General features: G+C 34.3%; 1 protein-coding gene across 1 annotated transcript in view; it reads left to right on the top strand.

The window, feature by feature from the left end:
• Nucleotides 1-347: 347 nt before the first annotated feature.
• The window catches only part of hwt (SH2 domain-containing adapter heavyweight), a 225,575-nt gene continuing 205,924 nt past the window's right edge, over nucleotides 348-19,998 (top strand). The window contains exons 1-2 of the mRNA XM_076123296.1: nucleotides 348-1,143; nucleotides 8,221-8,356. Of these exons, the coding sequence (XP_075979411.1) occupies nucleotides 758-1,143; nucleotides 8,221-8,356 (522 nt within the window). The 5' untranslated portion in view covers nucleotides 348-757. The remainder of the gene's footprint in view (nucleotides 1,144-8,220; nucleotides 8,357-19,998) is intronic.

Genomic DNA, 19,998 nt, shown 5'->3' on the forward strand with positions numbered 1-19,998 from the left:
TACTGTCTGTTGAACGGTATATCCACACCGTACATTTATAGTTTCCAGTACTTCGACAACTGATAAATAGAATTTACACGGGAGCAGGAAAAACAGACTCTAAAAGCCATTTGGCTTATACCTACGTCCGACTAAAATTGGATTATTCAGGTCAGGTTAATCAGTCTGACTGAATAATAAAGTTAAGTCTATATACATGCAGCGCATCTGACAATAAATGCATAGCGGTAAAATTGGATACTCGATAAAGGGAAGGGGTCGGAGGTCCGCCATTTTGGAGCTTCGGCCATACGAGAGGGCTTCGGGTGAAGGGGAATCACGCATGCGCAAAGCTTGCACCCGCACCCTGTTAGGTCCGGGACTGTGCAAGTGCGATGTCAAAAAACACGTTATTCTCTCCCCTAATTCTACTAACCTAGTACGTCTTAATAAGAGAAATTAATAATACGCCCTTATTTGTGAGATTTAACTGTTGCAGTCGCGTCTCCGCTCGTGAAATGCGGATTACCTGAGTGCTCCTGAAATATTTATCAGTTCGAACAATGACAGGGAACGGCTGATTGGCCAGTGATTCATTTGTGTTAATATTTATGTGGGAATCACAGACATATTTGGTGTAAAACCCATGAATGGTATGAACATATTCTAGGCTATTTGATATAGTAAACATTGTATGTGTGGATTCTGTGACAAGTGATTCCTCGCGTTTAAATTGTGACGATTAGTGCGAATAATAATGGGATGACATCAAATACAGATGGAAAAGGTTTGGCGTCGGGTTGGTCTCCATTCCTCCCGTAAGAAGAGGGATGGAAGCGGGACTAGCCGAGAAGTGACGTCGGCCGCTCCGCAGGAAGCTGAGTATCAGAACATACATACTCTGAGAACAGCTGACTTGATAAGACAAAGGCAGGGCGAGGAGAAATCGACCCTACGCTCGTCATATATCATAAGAAACGGTGATAATTTTATCTTGGTTGAGAGAAGGCGTAGGAGGCGTCGTCGAAGTGGTACACGAGCATCTTCCGGCAGCAGACACCACACTCCGCCCGTCGAGGAGCCTCGCGCGGAGCAGAAGCGTCGCCCTCCAGCCAGATTGAAGATATTCGGCATACAATGGCCCTTACATTCTAGCGATTCTAGGTAAACGTTAGCTTATTTGCATGAGAAATATGTTAGTAACTTTATCAGCGGGTTCATTATACTGCAATACGGTACGTTGCACAACATGACTAGTTTGACTTATGTAAATCTACTATGTTGTTGCGTTCGCAGCCAGGTAATTTGTTTGTGTTAAAATGCATGATGAGCCGCAGTGAATGATTAAAAAATTAAATCTTCCATTGAGGTGGAACTATGTTTCTTACGTATTGTTCAGATTGGGTTGCACGCAGACTGAACAGTTATTACTTTGATAATAAGTACAAACATAACACGATTAATGCGTTCTATTTATGTTACGCTTCAGTTTTCCTTTGGAGTATAGTGACCTGTATTTCCTCTTTTCGTGTATTTCGGCGACAATTTTGTGGCGAGAAAATAAACAAGCATTTTCCTGCCCCGGCTTTATAAGGCGGGTTGCGAAGTGAGTGCTTACTCTTCAGAGCACACGTCTCCGTATTAGCATTTTAGTGTTTCCTTTATTCGGATCACTCACACTATTTCACGCGACGTTGAGTTCATCTTATAACCTTATACCAATGCGGAAATAAATGCCTGTTAATGAAATTTCTTAAATAACAAAACAATAACATTAAGGTAATTAACATAATGAGTAATGGCATTTCAAGTGTTCCAACAACTCTAAAGATTGTGATTAAAAGAGGCGCTATCTATAATCAAGTGTTAAATTACTGATAGTTGTACATAACTTTCTAGTAAGAGAATGCAATATTATTAGACATTGCTCAAGGACATTCGTTATCATCAAATTCTTTAGCCCTATTCACAATTTCTTCAAACTAGAAGAGTACCTTTACTCACGCTAACAAGAGTGCGACAAGAGTATTTGGAAAAACTTACTAACCCGATTTTCCAACTCTGTACTCTTCCTACAAAGTTTAGGCAAAATTACTGTAGTATGTTCGCACTCCACACTACGATAGCATATTTCAAGATAGTGGATAAACCATGAATATATAACCAGTTCATTGCCCTGTACGGGCTACGCTCACAGAAGGATAAAACACTGTACATACACAGTATATAACATTGTATAAGTTTACGCGATATCTGAGTTACAAATACCCAAGCTTGTGAATTATGGATACCGTTATTTATAGCCTCGTGTAAGGATAGTTCTTCTGGGTTTATTAAAGGAGAGTTTTCTTTGCGTCTGACCTAGAAGTAAGAATATAAAAATATCCTTTATATCTGAGACATCCATCTAATCCATCCCTAGCTTGCGAAACCAACTGTAACTTACTAGGAAAGCTAAAGTTTACAGGTTGTTATGCAAAAGTTATAATTTTTAAACAAGTTAATTAAGGGGTTAAAATCTGCACTCGAGATTATCTATCTTGAACTTATTTAGGATGGGAATATTGACGGTTATAACTGATGGAAAGAGAAAAGAGAAGAACTTAATTATAAAAATGCCTATAACTTGATCGAAAACACAACAAAGTAGAAAACCTCCCAATAATTCACTATAACATCTATGTAATAGAAAAACTTGGCAAACCGTACTCTAACGCTAGTCGTTCGGAAGTATGAGTCACAAGGGTGGATGAAAGATGACTGCTGATTCATACAGCTGAGATGGGAACGTTAGGATTTATGGATCGTGTGACAAGAATGGATAGTATAAGCAATGAGTTTGTGTAAAGATTATGAGCGACTGGAAAATTGGTACAAAGTGTTCGGGTAGTTGACTCCATTAGTAGCAGTCCAGTAGTTTATTGGATATCAACTTTACATCTTTCTGCAGTAGGTATATATGTAGGACGTAGGTAGATCCTGTTTTCGATGTCTACTCTTCTGGAGTGTTTCTTTCCGTCTCATTTCTCATTTCTCACCGAGGTGGGCACTTCATGAGGTTACAAATACACAGGCCCGATACTAATTATACGGTAGAAACTACAAAAATATTTACTTCCATAACGTTCTTTCTTTTATAAACAATTTAGGTAATTAAGTTCTTAAACTAGGTGAGTATTCCACATAGAATTTCAAGGACGAAAACGGCTTAAATCTTCATCCATGAAATCACATCTTCCCATGGGAGCAGGCAAAAACTTCGTAACGTGCCACCAGACCATTCAATTTGCCTTTTAAATTATTCAGTCGAGAATACCACCAGTTGCAATAAACGTAGAGTTTATAACCTACTTACTGAAATTCACGTTATCGGTACTCTCCAGGGAGTCGCCTCGGAAAGGATTGATAAATGTGTATAATATACCCAGATTTAACTGGAATCGATACTGTATACTAAAGTGATTGACTGCAAGATTTGGGTATAGCGTTTTCGTAATTCGTCAATCATGATGATTCTATACTTACGTACTTTGTTTAAATGGTGATTTTGTAACGCCGTTGTATTTGTCCGACTGCTAATCATGAGATCTCTGGTTTGATACCTGGGTCGAAAAACTGCTGTTGGTCTTTTCAATTTCTTACTAGAATACATTTCCAGATAATAGTAGCCTGGAGATTGGTTAGTTGGTCAATGATAACTGATAACAGACTCATCCCCTATTATGGAGGACTTACATTGTCAATGGGGAAGCGTGGTGTGTAATACACCTCTGCCTAAACTTTCAGATATAACAGGCGCGATATCACGTATGGAAGTATGCATTCAATAATAGTATACTTAAATTGTTTAAATGTTTTAAAAACCTTAATTGGTCGGTTTTTCTTCACAATACCAGTCAAAACCTATAAGATTAAATTGTTGGTGGATTTATAATGTAGTTTCCTTGTTCTCGTGGTCATTACGTGAATGCTCCCTCACGATAAACATGCCTTGCGATCCCCGTAACTAATGGGCTTAAAGGATTAACTACAGAGGATTACAACATGCGCTTCATATATTAAACTCTATAAGTCTATACACTAGATTCTCTAGACAAATACTGTCGTATAGATACAGCTGATATGAAACAGAATGTAGGTCAAAGGTATTGATGAATGTCGGCTTTTGCTCCAGGTGATTTTAATATCTGAGCGAAATCTCGCCGATCGATTGCGATATAAGTAGGCTTTACTGCAATATGGCGACTTTAGGTTTAGAGACGTGCTGAATAAATAACATAAAGCTTATCTTAGCTATCATATTACCCGTATATTATACCCAGAAGACTTAATAAACACCAAATTCTGTAGCTACCACAACTTATGTTTTCGTTGTCAATGGATTGACCAGCATTTTTTAAGTCATTTCTGTTAGACAACATAATAATAATATTATTATGAGCATATTCAGTGCCTGTCATGTCATTTGGCAATAAACCTTTTAATTTACCTACACAAGGTAGTCTTATCAAATAAAGACAGTTTATCATGGCGATACTAGGAGCAAATCCACTTCAGTCATTGGAAGGATTGAATGAGTATGATGGTTTGATATACACCTGCTCGGTTTTTAACAAAATCTGTAATACCTAACAACTATCATAACCCAGACATTTTGGCGGCAATATGTAAATAAATAAACTTTGCACACCTTCAACAAGTACAAAGATAAATCCTAATATCTTATTTACGATGCTTGTAAATCGTATTCCGATAATTTGTCGATATCTTTCGCGACACCTTTGATATAAGACGTGTACGTGTTATGCTAATCTTAACACTTTTGATAGGTTTTCCATTACGTTGCGAACGCCCCAAAGATTACGAATTATTCGTTTAATACGGACATAATATCACGCCTATTATACCCGGAGTTGTAGGCAGAGGTGAAATACACTCACGCTTCGACGCTAACAATGTTAGTCTCATGAAGTAAGAGCGAACCTATTGCCAATACCGGGCACATTATGAAACTCCGGGTTGCAATTGAGTAATATTCTAATATAAATTAGAAAATACCAATAGCATTTTTCCTGACCCTTTGGATCAAACCTGTGTACTCATGATTAGCAGTCGGATAAACTACGATAGAGGCGAGGCACGCCCAAAGATTTCTTACCCTCGGTTGCTGAGGTACATTTAGCGATAGTTTATGTATTTAATAGCGTTTTTTATATGTGTTTAAACGCTATGGAATAGATAAACTACCGCTAAATGTACCTCAGAAACCGGGGGTTAGACATTTTCGCTGGATCACAGAACTCATAAGATTTCATTCACACAACATATCCTATATACCTACCTACCTACTAAGTAAAGAAAGCCTTAGGTTATGTCATTTGATGACTTAGTATATCTTCATTTAAAGAACGTTGTTGTCAACAAGTTCACTGTATCGTAACAACTTTGTTCTAACATGACGGTTATTAATCACCCTCGTAGATTATTATTATTATAGAGCTAGTCTCCCTTGAACCATGAAGCTTTCAACCTCGTTAAAACTGTCGGAGAACTTTATATGTATGTATGTCTATTCTTTGCATATCACGAATAAATAGCCTTATTTTGGTCATTAGTGCTGAATACAACTATAAGGATCGTGTTCTTTAATGGACTCTTTCATAAAAACATTTCTTCTTCATTTCAAAATATCACGCATGCAAACTTGAACAAACTAAGTACAGGTGTACGAAATAGTCCGAAATACGACCACGATTCACCATTAACAATGTTAGCGCTATGTAATATACGGCGAGAATTAATATGGTAATCCCGATATCGGATACTTCTACAATTATATAAATTGGAAGTGATCAATTGTTTTTGCCCGACCTGGGAATTAAACCTGAAGTCTTATGATTAGCAGTTGGATTCACTACAGACCGCACAGAGGCAGTCATTAGAAGAATTTTTTCATGTTAAAAAACAAAACCAGGTCCATCACAACTTAGCCTTTCTTCCAAACTATGTTGGAGTCGGTTTCCAGTCTCATCGGATGCAGCTGAATACCAGTGTTTTACCTTTGCAACCCAGTTACCTGGGTCATAACACTATACCCTTCGGTAAGACTGACTGTCAGACTTTCAAGTTTCTGACTACTGTTAGCGACTGTCAAAGATCTTCGAAATTTACAGCCGGGACCCACAATTTAACAAAACAAAACCAGATTAAAATTCCATTACTACTCGTATTATAGAACCTATCATTAAAAATAGTTGCATAGACGATAACTATTCATTAAAAGGAATAAAAGCCTTTCATTAGTTCCCGGTACCTTTCTATTCATAGAAATAATACTCATTATGTAATTGAATAGAAATCGATCGGTTGTTTAATTAAAATTTCCTTTTATTTAGTGGAGAGCACATATGTAGATAATGTCGCAACAAACTGATAATATACTGCACGTGATAAAACGTATGTATACTTATCTTGATGATTTAAAGACTTGTTATCATGATACGATGATATTAAACATGTGTATTAGAATAATTTGAAATTAATTTTGTAAGAAATGCTAAAGGCATTTTTTCGTTCACATAGAGACGGTGAGATTGATTTTGAACGAGAGAAATGCGAATTGGAGCTAAACAAAAGCACAATATCAGTTAAGAATAAGAAGGTTTTATTTATTTTTATTTACTTATTTGTTTTATTTATTTATTTTATTTACTTGTACGTCTTCGCGAATTTTCTTATTATAATGTTAATTTTAAGAATCTTAAATTTTCAAGATCAGATACAAAATAAAACATACTTAGATAAAATAATGAAAAAAAAAAATATACCTGACGCATTACCGTTATATCCAATGAATGTAGTGTCCTACCCTTTAAAGACCTTTTTCAGTCTTTGTTAAGCTAAAGAGAAACGAAATAAAACAGTAATTTAAGATATGGCCAATTTTATCGAATAGCGTGACATGACAAAAAAAGTGTCCCATTGCTAGGAAAAATAAAACGAAACACCGTTTCTGTCTATGAATATTGAATAGATTTTATCTATTATAAATCATTATGACATGAACATATTTCTAACATAAAAAAAGAATTTCATAAACATCTGGAACAATTTGCAACATTGGTGTTTCATAATATTTTGCAATATAAGTAATAAAATATCGTTTATCATTTAAAACTATTTATAGATTGGAATTGAAAATTCAGACTAACAATATAAATAAATACAAGTGTCTGTTTGTCTGTACATGGTTGAACCGCTGCACCTATTTTGATAATGCTTAGTATTATACTTAGCATAAAAATTGTTATACCCCAAATTTATAAGGGTCCATCACTGGCTATCCATCATCGACTACTTATAAATTATCATTAATTTGTAAAAACAAACACTAAAGGTACGAAATTGAGTATGTGAGCAGAGTTGCGCAAGTCAGGTAGCTTTGAATGAATAGTGTTGGTCAGTTTTCGGATTTTATCGCATAAAAAAATGATATCTACCTACGTTTTCATTCACATTTTTCATTCAGTTTCGAATCCCGAGAAGTGTTTTAGGCGTAGGAAATTCCAACATCCTGGAAAATAAGTAGTTTTAATAATAGTTAATGTCCTATCCGTAAAATATAATCATGTTGCAAAATCAATGTCCCGCGATAATATTATTGTGATTGAATGAAATGTGTAATATTTGTGTAACCACTATATAGATAAGTATTTTTACAATTCATCCATATGTATAGAAAGTAATTATAACCCAGGCCCGGAATCAAATTGTAGCTCACTTTTACTGTAGCAGCTGAAGCAAAGCTGAAAAAAGAAATCGAATCGTAGGTACCTACATGTTTTTGGTTAACTGACTTGAGACTGTAGCGTTCAGTTTACTTACTTCTTGGCTGGTCAGTTTAAATATTTATACATGTTATTATTATCAATGTTTTTATAAACATGCAAAACATTAAACACATTTATTTTAAATTAATTAACGTAATATTATAAACACTATCCGTCACAAAGGTAAAGGTTCTGTGACAGAATCTCTACGGCACCGTAGAGATTCTCAAACTACTTTCGTAACGCTATTAGATGCAGCCCAAACATTTATCTGTATAATTTTCCTTAAAAGACCTTTGCAAAAAATCAATAATAAACCTTAACTTAAGCAACAACAAACTCCACCAAAATAAGGCCATATAAAGTTATATTTCCAGTAACAAATGGTAAAACGTTGTACAATTTATTTCAGGCACACGTCGATAACTCGGCGGTTCTGCCGCGGCCGTCGCTCCCGGGAAGACAACGAGCTCTACCGCTCCAACAGCTTCAAGTTCGAGAGGTTCACGCGGGAACCGCCGGCTGATGAGTTTGCTTCTGGTTCACAGGTACTTATCAACTACTAACTACTATAATGAGGATTTGTATGCGAGTTTCCAACATGCTTGCTTTATTGGCAGTCGAATTATTGCGTTTTTTAAGTAGGGGATTTGGATTAAATACCAGGTTTGCCTAGTTTTGCCATTGAAGTAAATACATAGTTATAAACTTAGGGAAAAAACAATTAATTTAGGTAATTAGGTGTGTCCATCTTTAGTCTTTGCTTAATGAATTTCCGAACGCCACAAAGTTCTAACTTCTCTATGAATAAGAATAATAATTCAAGTAGAAATGAAGAAATATGTATTAACAAAGGATATATGAAAAGGATGTATTTGGGAAATAATATGGGGGCGAAATAACAGAAAGCCAACGCGTAATAAATTCCAACTCACGTGCTTACGGGAATATACAAATTTCGGTTTTTTATTTTCATATACATGGACCTGAACACGGATTTTCATGAAAACATCAGCAAATACTTTTTTATTACGACCAAAAGGTGCTATGAAAAGGCTTTAAACCAGCAATGGAGTTGCAAATATAGTATCTAGCGTATAATAGATATTCACGTTTTGTATAAGGTAATGTGAAGTAAAGCTACGCATAAACATGACCTAGGGAACGTGCCAAAGGATTGAGATAGAGCGGAAAATATAGAGCAACGATGTATAAAAAATATTCTTTCTTTTTAGTTCACTCACATTTTTGTACGGAATATTTTATTAATAGGGTTTTTAGAACGTTACAATACGATACCCTTAATATAGGACACGTGTGTCTACTGGTGGTGGATATCAATAAGAACTTTAGAAAAAGAAAATAAATAAGAGTAAGCATTACATATAGTCTCAGGCGCTAAGGTACAATTTATTTTATTGTTATTTTATAAAGGAAGTTTTTTTCATGTCAGCAGCTCACCGTACTAGTAGAAGCTTCAAATAACTGTTTTTCGAGGATATTAAATATCATAAACTATATAAAGAAAGTCGAAAAAAGAATTGAAACTTGATGCATAGAGAAGCTGCAAGGACGTCAATGGTTTAGTTAACAGATGATAATTAATTAAATGAAATGAGTTTATCAAACTTAATTTCTCAATTAATTGGTTAATCAACTTGTTCGTCAACCTAAGATTAAATTATCGTCATGCCTGACGTGTTGTGGACATCTATTAGTTCCTCATAATCAGATAAAACTATTACGAGTTTCATTATCTAAGTTTCTAGTTACTATGAAAACTGAGATATTATCTTAAATGTTTAGATTTCGTTTGGTCTAATAGTAGTTTGGTAATCAGTGACTTATATATTATACATCGTAAGGAAAATTCAGACACACTCAAAATCTCAAGCAAAAATTCTACGTTTTGTAGTTTTAACATGTCTCTTTCTAGTAAAAAAGAACAATACATTTTGGGTAAAGATTGTGTAAAAACTCTCACACTGGTGACAAAATGAATTTTACTTCGAACATCCTTCGTATCGCTGTAAAATCGAGTTCCTTAGAAAAGTGGAAAGGACCGGCTGAGTGTCAAGTCTGTAAGGGCATAGTGTATGATATCCGTCGTTCTCACCATGAAAGCGTTACCCACTTATCTAGATGAGCTATCTCTCCTACAAAGGGTCCACTCTACAAAGTCTGCCCGAAAGCTTTTCCTTATAGAGCCTCGCTATTGAACTTCAAGCGCCACAATACAGCCGGTCTACGGACAAAATTGTATTAGCGATCTGTGATTTTATCTGAGAAATGCGGTTTGTTAAACAAACAAAGCGTTTTCGAGGAAATGTGGAAGTCGTGTCACGTTTATTAGTGTTAATATTTGTGCAAATAAGGATATAAAGTCACACTCAGGTTTAACTTTTTTGTGTCAAATTTAATTAACAACCAGTGGCCGAATTGCTCAAACAGTGACTAAAAGGAGCTATTAAATCTGCAGCTAAGTTGCATTCGTTTTTAAGTCGCTTTTTGCTTTTGCTTTATTTAGCTGAACTTGGTCCAATTAATTTAGACCTAATTTTACTTTATTTTCTTGCAATTTATTATTTTTGTATTAGCGCCATCTAGTGTATTTTCCCTAACTCACTTCCAAGTAAACATTGTAGAATGGTTAGATTTAAACTGTTGTACAGAAATTTCTACAGATGGCGTTATAACAAATTTAACACACGTAGTTCTTGAGAATAAGGTAGATGTCGCTCTAAATTTTTTGATAATCATTTTGTTTTTGATACAGAAACAAGCTAGAGTTGTACTTTTTTTTATTTGTCCTAATGTCAATAAAATATTTGTAATACTTAGTTAATTTGTAAATAAAGATCAGTGGTATTTTTGTTCAATAATTTTAAACTTTGGCTGGACGTTTACATGTCTGAATGCTGTGTGATATTATTGCTAAACGACCATAATATGCATATATTTAAAATGTAATTGTGAATATTCTTATAAATGTGGACATATAGAAGAGACAGAAACAGCCATGATCATGATTAATTTATTCACCTCTATCCTAACATAAAAAAACTTCAGCATACAGCTTATACCCAAAAAACTAATTCGGCATACAAAAATATACCAATAGTCAGCACCACTCCAACAAACTAATAAAGCCCACACAGGTGTACAAAATCAAACCTAGGCAATTTAACTTTGTTACGTATCGAAATTGTCGTCGAATATTCCAGAACATGGGGTGCGACGTGCAATGTAGTTTCTGCGGTATTGAAACATAAATTGTGTGCACACGTTGCGTAGGGTGGGACATTAATATCATCTGTCCTATCAATTACACCGCGGTCACCACGCCGACAGCCTATCGAAGGAATATACGTGAAAAATTTGACATACGACCCTAATTTATATGTTTTAGGGATGGCTTCGTCAAGTATAATATTGTAGTGGACGTGATAAAGATATTTTGGGAAATCGTAAATTCACATGATGAGTATTATAAAAAAAAGATAATTAAGGTGGTAGCAATTCCTCATTATTACTATAAAACAACTTGAAAGGTAAGTTTTGGAAATTTAAGAGACTTGAAATAGACCTCCGTAGTAAAAGAATCGCTTTGATCCGTGAGGTGAAGTCAGAATAGCATGGCTAGAACACTGACATATTTAGTTTAATACTAAATACACAGATAGTTTATATGCTTATACATTTGCTCCCTCTTCTTTTCAATTAGATTATAACAAAATCATACACCCTTATCTCCATGAAAAAAACGGAAAACACTTCAGCCACTTCAGAAAGTAATTTCCCTTCTAAACAAGTACCCATCAAAACTGCAGTACCTACACAGCCCTACGAGCTATATAAATCACGTTATCCTCGGCGTGATCGCGATTGCCTCATCAACATACTAATGCGAAGGCACCAGATGTGCCGCCAGACTTATAAAACTCTACCACACTTTGTAGGGAATAGATTGTTACCTTTCTAGTGAGAGATAATAGAATTTTGATTTACAAGAGATTTATCTGCTGGTCTATATCTAGCTGATTTTGATATTAGGGCTTGTCTTTGTAAGAAATGGCACCGGAGAGCAATGATTGGAGGTGTGAGGAGAATACCTTTGCTTAGAAAGGCTTTAAAACGCCGTTAATTTCATGCCGGTACTAGGTACAAGAAGTAAGATGCAAAGTTTACAGGAATGTAGAGAGTTTACCTTATTAATTTTGTAGAAGTGCATTTTCAATAGCTCATAGTTTTTTATTGTCTTTACTATGTAATAAGTCTAAGACAAGGCATCCTCGCTATTCAATTTAAAAACCATTTACTCGTAGATTGAATAGCGAGTAAAAGGTATCATTTTCTGCAATACAGTTTTTGGAACAAACCTAGTTTATTTTTATGCCAGACTTTTGGAAGCTCGAGAACATAAAACCAAACCTAGGTAAGCCCGTCTATCTGCATACTTGAGTAGTGTAGTAAAAGGAAAAGTCTACAAAAACTGTAGCTCAGCGGGGGCTTAAAACACTCCCCACTTTCGTTATGAGAAAACTTGGAACATACTGTATATACGCTCTTTGAACACACTGTATATGACTTCCATAGTTCGTCTCAGGTGAAAGTTTAGTAATTCACTTTTTTCAGATTGTTCTTGAGAGTTACGCCTCATGGTTCAGTATAATTATTATGGGGTTGCTGAAAAACAGAAAGAGAATATTTTTGAAGCGACCACGCATTTATGTGTCTTTATTAAATAGCTATTAGTAAGTAATTTTAAACGCGTTGGTATTTTCTTTGAAGTACTTATTGGTCATAACGTTACGCTACTTTAATTATCCCCCAAGATAATATCTAATTTATTAGAAGATTAACATTGCAATCTTTGTAGTAGAAACGGAACAGAGACTTTCGAACATTTGCGTGTAGGTATTTATCCGTTTATTGCAATTGTGATAAGTAGATGAAATACTAGGCAATAGATAATTTTAAACACCTTACTAAATAATGTGGTAGAGTTGTTTCACTTCTGTTGAGCGTTATGTTTGAATCGACGATTCGTTTAAAAACCTCGAGCAAAAGTACAAAATATAAAAAAGTACCTACATTTCACTACACTCAGGGATTCCCAACAAAATTATTCAACGGTAATGAACCGCGAAAATCATTCGCTTAATGCCTTAAATTCATGATCCGTTAGTTTTTAACTCAATTGCAAAATGCGTATTAAACTCGTTGGACTATTCCCTTCGGGCTGGTGTAATCAACTTCAGTTTGGGATACGTTGTAATTGAAAATGTCGAGTCTGTGGGATGTTCATTTTCCACTAATTAATCGACGTGATGACATCGCAGGGCCCCCGCCGTACGCATTGTTGCTTACGTGCTTAGGTAGATCGCGATGGGTTTATTTACCGAGGAGCTAGTGCTGACGAGCGCCTAAAAATTAAGTAAAGTAGCTAGAGTAACATATTAATCATCCAATTAAGGTTCAATAAAATAAATAGAAGTGTTTGTATCTTGAATATGTTTCAGACAAAGAAATATTAGGTCGGGGAAAAAGTCTTTTGGCATTATAGTATGTATGAAAGTTTGTAATAAAATCTTTTCTCTAAACAATAAAGCTCGATATTTGGGTACCTCACGAGCTCACTGAAAGAAACCCTATGAACCGTGTACTCATTTGTGATTTTATTAAAAGTTCATATATAAATAAATATATCCAAAAAAACTTTTTCCCCGACCTAATATTTTGTTCAATTGTACAAATATCTATTAGTTTTGTACCCCAGTATATTCAAATGATTTTTACAATGTTGTCTTACCAAGGCAAACAACTTAACTTATTGTTATGAAAAGAAAACAGTCAGCTTTTCCACATCATTTTACGAGCAGTAAGAGAATAACATGTTTGCATTTTTTAAGCAATTCATCAAACCGAACCTCAAAACTAAAGTTTAAGTGCTTAAGTATGTTTTGTTTAAAAAATATTGATTACAATCTGTTCCTTGCTCGTCATTAATTATAACTCAATTAATACTAACCCTTATCGTAATGAGTGTTGAAAAACAGAACCCATGTTATGTAGCCATTGTGTTAAATACAACATCTGCTTGGAAATATTTAACCTGTAAAAGAAATCATGAAAATACCTACTTTAAATGATTAATTATATTTTAAATGTATTGTTTGTTTTTACTGCATATTTTAAGATGGTTATCTAATTTGTAAATAGGTAGCTCCGGTTTTCGACCGCGTTTTTGCGATGCTATTTTGGGAAATCCGTTTTTTTGTGAGACACCCATTTCTATAATTCCGACTGTCGACTTCCGTTCAGGTATAATTTCTATTCTCATTGAATGTACAAAGTATTTTACTTTAATTATGATTTTTAATTGAAGCAATTTTGAGATTAATGGTCTCTAATGATATGTTGTGTCAGAACTTATCATTTCTGCTTCATCTACATTTTAATATTTTCGCTATACGAGTGCATGCCCCATGGCGTTAAGTTAAAGTAGACAATTAAATAGTTTCTTATAAGTAAATTATAACATTTTACAACGTCTAATTTCCAATACTTTATTAATAGTAACATAAATAAATGTATATTTACAATTTTACTCGTAAAAACACGTTTAAGAAAGCAGAACTTTATACCACTTTTTGGGATCGTATAGCCTTCATACTCCCTCTTCATGTAAACGAGATGAGGTGTTACTTTAAAATTATTTATGAGCAGTTACATGCACTAAATTATACAGAAACACGAGTATTCACACGAACTCGGTTCAGGTTCATGAACATTACAATATATTCTAATTTACTTTGTCTTGAGAGCACTGATATTATCTCGCACTGCTGTTTTTGTGAGGCAACCTGTTTTAGGTATATTTTAAAAGTTTAAGTTTCGGTATTGGTTGAAGACTTCTAAGAAGTAGTTCACGGCAAAGCTTAAAGTTAACTGCAAAAAGAAGAAGATATCAATTAAAATAAGCAATTTCAGATAGCCTTTTATTTAATGTAAATACTTTGAAGTTGAAGGACGTCGAAGGAAAACATCGTGATGTCATCTTAAATTCTTGTGATTTGTTAAATATATTTTTTGAAAGCATCCAATGACCCCATCCGCACTTGGTCAGCGTGGTAGACTAAAGGCCTAACCCTAGCCTCGTTCGAGATAAGACCCTTGCCCAGCAATGGAATAGTATCAGGTTAAGAAAAAGTCGAAGTTAAGGTAACTGTGAAACAAAGAAATGTGTTTTATTATAAAAAAATATAAAAGCATAAAAGAATAAAAAAATATAAAAGCATAATAGGACGAGTTAAAGGCCACGCAATCATTAACACTCCTTTTCAATGAGAAGTTTTTCACGAATGTTATAACGAGAAAGTAATTCTACAGCGAAATTTCAAATCGTCATCTTTTCACTTAAGAAAAAGTCCTCTGAAATTGCGACTCTTATTGCTGAATAGGGGCGAATGGCTCATAACCACTGTAGACTGTGAACTTGAGTCGTTTATTATACTTTAGAGAGTACATTACGAAAAGCTTTATTCATTACTGTCTGTGATTTCAAGCGAATTCAGACCAGTATGATAATTTTAGAGAATATTAGACGCAAAACGCCATTTTCAGTTGGAATAGGTTTTTGTTACGAATACGCATTTAAACGTTAAATGGAACTATGTAAAATGTTTTCCACGAAAATTATATTGTATGAAAATCTTATTTTAAATAGTAGCAGTAAATATAATTTTCTAGTAGATGGGCTTCTGAAATTTAATTTATTCACATCTTCACATCACATCTTTATATTAAATTAATTTTAGTTTACTTTTTAGGGGACGAATATAATCACGAACCAATCGTATCCATCCATTTTATTTTATGTACTTTTCATAAGCCTATGGTATAATAAACAGTACAAAAACAATATCTACACTATTATACGTTCTTTGAACATGTCTTTGCGTTATCAAAGTCCAATCGGTTGACATGTCACGATCCGAATAATGTATTTAACATGTTATCTAAATTATGTCAGAACAGTTTAAGGTGGGGTTATTGAAATGAAACAATAGACTTGTTCAATATTATCTATAAAGTCGTGTGGTCTCCATTACGTATAAGATATTTATATCTACAGGTACCTATTTTAGCAAGTTCAAAGCTTCAGTTTGAAAAGTAGAGGCGTAATATTGTTTACTGTGGACATCAGCTAATGACAGGTACCTTTATAATTAAAACTTTCGTAAAACATTTGACGAAACTTTTCCTATAATCATACAGTTTTGTTGTTGAATCATTCCGATACATAGATATTAATTTTGTCGTATGGTCGACCAAGTGTCATAGTAGTGCAAGCCTATGAAATGGCTTAACGACGGAGTATTTTGCTTGGGATCGACTTTTAACTTGCCCTTCGGAGCACGGGAATGCTCAGTCCAAATCCCAATATGCAGTCACCCATCTATGGAATGACTGCGCCATGGGTTGTCTTACTAAAATATTGATAACCCCGCAGAATATACTTAATTACTTATACAATGTATAAAGTAATGCGCTGAGATATTAAACCAGAATCACGTGTAAGTTGTTGTCGTTAAAATGTTCTTTTATGTTTTCCCTAGAATACCTATTTCATTATATTGGAGCCGATCCATTTAATATCCTTTGTTCGTTACTGATTATCTTTTTTTTACTCTGAAAGAAATAAAGGCATCCATAGGGACTTTGTATTACTTAGTTACATAACTAAATTACTAAGCCTACATTCTATTCATAAAAATAATTGGATTTTACTTACTTAAATTAAGTTAAAGTAAATTAAATGTAATTATGATTTTGGTAAAGCAATTAAATAATTTTAAAATAACTATTGTACTCTGATTTGATTATTATATACACGCTACATTTTGTTTATGTTATTTTAGCAGAATATGAAAAGAAACGTATTTGCGTGAAAGTTTGAACATTTATGATCATAATCAGATTAACATGCTTGTTTGAAATCGCTACAGCAATTTCCTCATTAACGTGAAACATCTAATTTGTCGTGCTATTCTTAATTACTTTGCATTAGTAGCAACGACAAATTATTATTTGTAATTTTTCATCACTTTAATCAAACCCAATTTAAATTTTTTGTGTTTATAATTTTCAATATATGTTTTGTGTGTATTCTTAATTATAGTATTGATTGATTTCTACAAATTTATACTAATAAATTGTCCATACAAAAGTTTGGATGTAAGGATGTTTAGATGAATGTCTGTTACTCAATCACGTCAAAGCTTTTGATCTGATTTTGATAACATTCGGCAGTGTTTTAGCTCACACACTATAATAGCACATAGGCTATAGAACTGACTTACTCTGTTATTTAGCCTAGACATAAGCCATGTTTATTCTCCAACCGGACGGTGTCGCCAGCAAAGGCTGGTATCTACCAAATCTTGCTTTACAAACCCTTTGATTTCCCATACGTCACAAATAAGATCGTCTAGTATTTACTTGAGCCGTGCGTGTGAATAGATTGCACGTATATTGGCAAAGTTCGTAGCCGTAAATCCCTCGTTGGATTTGGATAAAGGGAAATGTCACTACATGCCAGCCATGTGTTCCGTTGTTTGTCAACTTCGATTCGCTCTTGTAAGGGCTCAGGAGTTAATGATGCAGGATTTGAGATTGATACGTGAATAGTGAGTTGGAATTTAATGTATTTGTGTTTAGTTGTTTTAGAGAAAATAATGGATAGTTTGATTCTGCCTGGAAACACAGATAGAGAGAAATTGTATGATACTTAATGAAATGTAAGAGTATTGCCCAAAAGATTTGATAGTTTATAATTATAAATCAAAATAAATTAAATCTATTACTGTCCCGCCGCTGGGCATGGGTCTTCTTCCAGTAAGAGATAACAATAAAATGTGTACGGTAAATAGATAATAATGCATAAAATAGAGGCAAATCTTAACTGAGGAAAGACTCGTCTTTCCTGAGCTATATGTTACGAATACTTTTTTCTAAGGTATATGGTTTTCGGAAGTCTCGAGACAAAACCTAACACAAACACACTATGGCAGTATAGAGTAGACGATTAGGATAGTTTATCAGATGAAACGATCTCCCATGGTGCACCTGGCGACTAGCAACTAAGCGCAGGATTTACTCGGTTATTAGGCGTCTGAGACAACAGTAACTCGTATCGAGGCTACGCACCACAGAACAATAACTTATCACGAAGTATAATGGTTGCAGACCAATAACTTTACCTTTGGTGACCATACAACTATGCTGGTGTAGGTTTAAGGTTCTAAGAGATAGGGAATGGTCTCATGTCTTGGTTTGAATCTACTTTTCTTCAAAAAGGTCCTGCAAGTTAAATGTTATTTCGTCGCGTGGTCTGAAATTCTAAACACTGTTTTAAAAGTTAGTTATATAAAAAGTAGGTTAGTAAATTTGATGATTATTATGAAAAACATATATTATGTACATATTATTATGTAGGTACGCCAGATATAAAATCACTAGGGACCTGGATAATTGACTTTGATATATTTTTGAACGAAATTTGTAATGTTTTTGACGACAACCATACTAACGGGATTCAGCTATGGGGGTTTAAACGTGATACATCAAGCACACGAAAAGACGTTCAGTAGATAAAGATATACATTTAACAAAGGCATAGATACCAATATTGCCTCCTAATATAATTTGATCCAACACCATCACCAATATTGGCCATTTCGTAATCCCGCAGTGAATCATAAAAGTATTTTTGTTATATAACAGCAATTTTCCACGCTTTGTTCCGAAGCCTGGCAATAAAAAAAGGTGTTATGAACGTTTACGTCTGAATAAATATTGAGTATTTCTAGAACAGTGGCTGAATACCATTAGTTTCTTGGTAAATAAATATATAAAGGGACGGGGAATAATATGATGCCCTGAGGAAAATAGAAGGAATTTTGGAGCAAAGGATTGTATTTTTAATCTACTTTGTTAAGATTGTGATTTCAATGATCTTTCAGTTTAAACGACACAGTATAAGGTTTGGAAAAGACATAACAAACTTTTATGCAGCAAACTTGTGGATTACCTATAGTAAGTTTTGTTGGTAAAATCATGTCAAGACAAACATTAATTCTGTAATTAACTAATTATAACTCAAGATACCTAATATGTTTGCTAAATCTTCATTACAAAGTTCCAGTAAATACCCTTGGTAGATTTAGTTCTGATACCTACAACAAAGACAGATCAGGGACAAACGTAGCTTCCTGTTTAATACAGTTCAAAGTCATATGTAGCTGAAACTTTGAACAATAGCTGTTGCACTTCAATAGTATATTGCCATTCTATACATACCTAAAAGCAGTAGCTTATGAACTTTAGGTTACATACATACTATCACACCACCTGCGTATTTGATATTTGGAAATACGTGAAAGCAAAATAGATGTCATAGAATTCGCTAGAGGCGTTAGTGGTTCCCGGAAACTCAGAGGCGGCTCAAAGCAGCGTCGCTATACTTAGATATATAATAATATTTTGTGTATTTCTTGCTTGGTTGTCTTATCACACGCATGATCCTGATTCAAGGAAAACAAAATTCCATTGCTGCTACTATGGAAAAACATAGTGCCTTTCATGAATATTCCTAACCAATAAAATATTTTGTGTTAGTTACATACATATAGTTAAATTGAGATATAGGTGTATCACCAAAAAATGGTAGTTATAGCAAAGACGTCCTAAATTCTAAACTTTGTATACCTCTACCACCCGCGCACCTTGCATACAACTCTACTTAACTAAGTAGAGTTGTATGTTGTCATATATAGTTTGTCAACTGACAAACTATAGTAATAACTGAGAAAAAATATATAAGTAATAGAGTATTGTATTTATGTTTCTATGTAGGCGTATTCTACAAATCACTGTCTGTCAGCACATATTTTTTTATGAATGAATAAAACACAGGTGACAAAGAAAAACACATTTTTGTCAGGTGTCTACTGCGCCTGTGTACAAAGGAATCTGGGTCATTCCTGCCATGTGTTTGTTCACAAAACAGTTTGAAAATATTGCTGTACTCCTCAAAATATCCTTGGACACGGCAAAACCACATTACATAACGTTTGGTGGCCATAACCGTTATAGGCAAACTTTGATCGTTTGAGGACCCTAACGG

Source organism: Anticarsia gemmatalis, chromosome 15 (assembly GCF_050436995.1).
Source record: "Anticarsia gemmatalis isolate Benzon Research Colony breed Stoneville strain chromosome 15, ilAntGemm2 primary, whole genome shotgun sequence".
NCBI lineage: Eukaryota > Metazoa > Arthropoda > Insecta > Lepidoptera > Erebidae > Anticarsia > Anticarsia gemmatalis.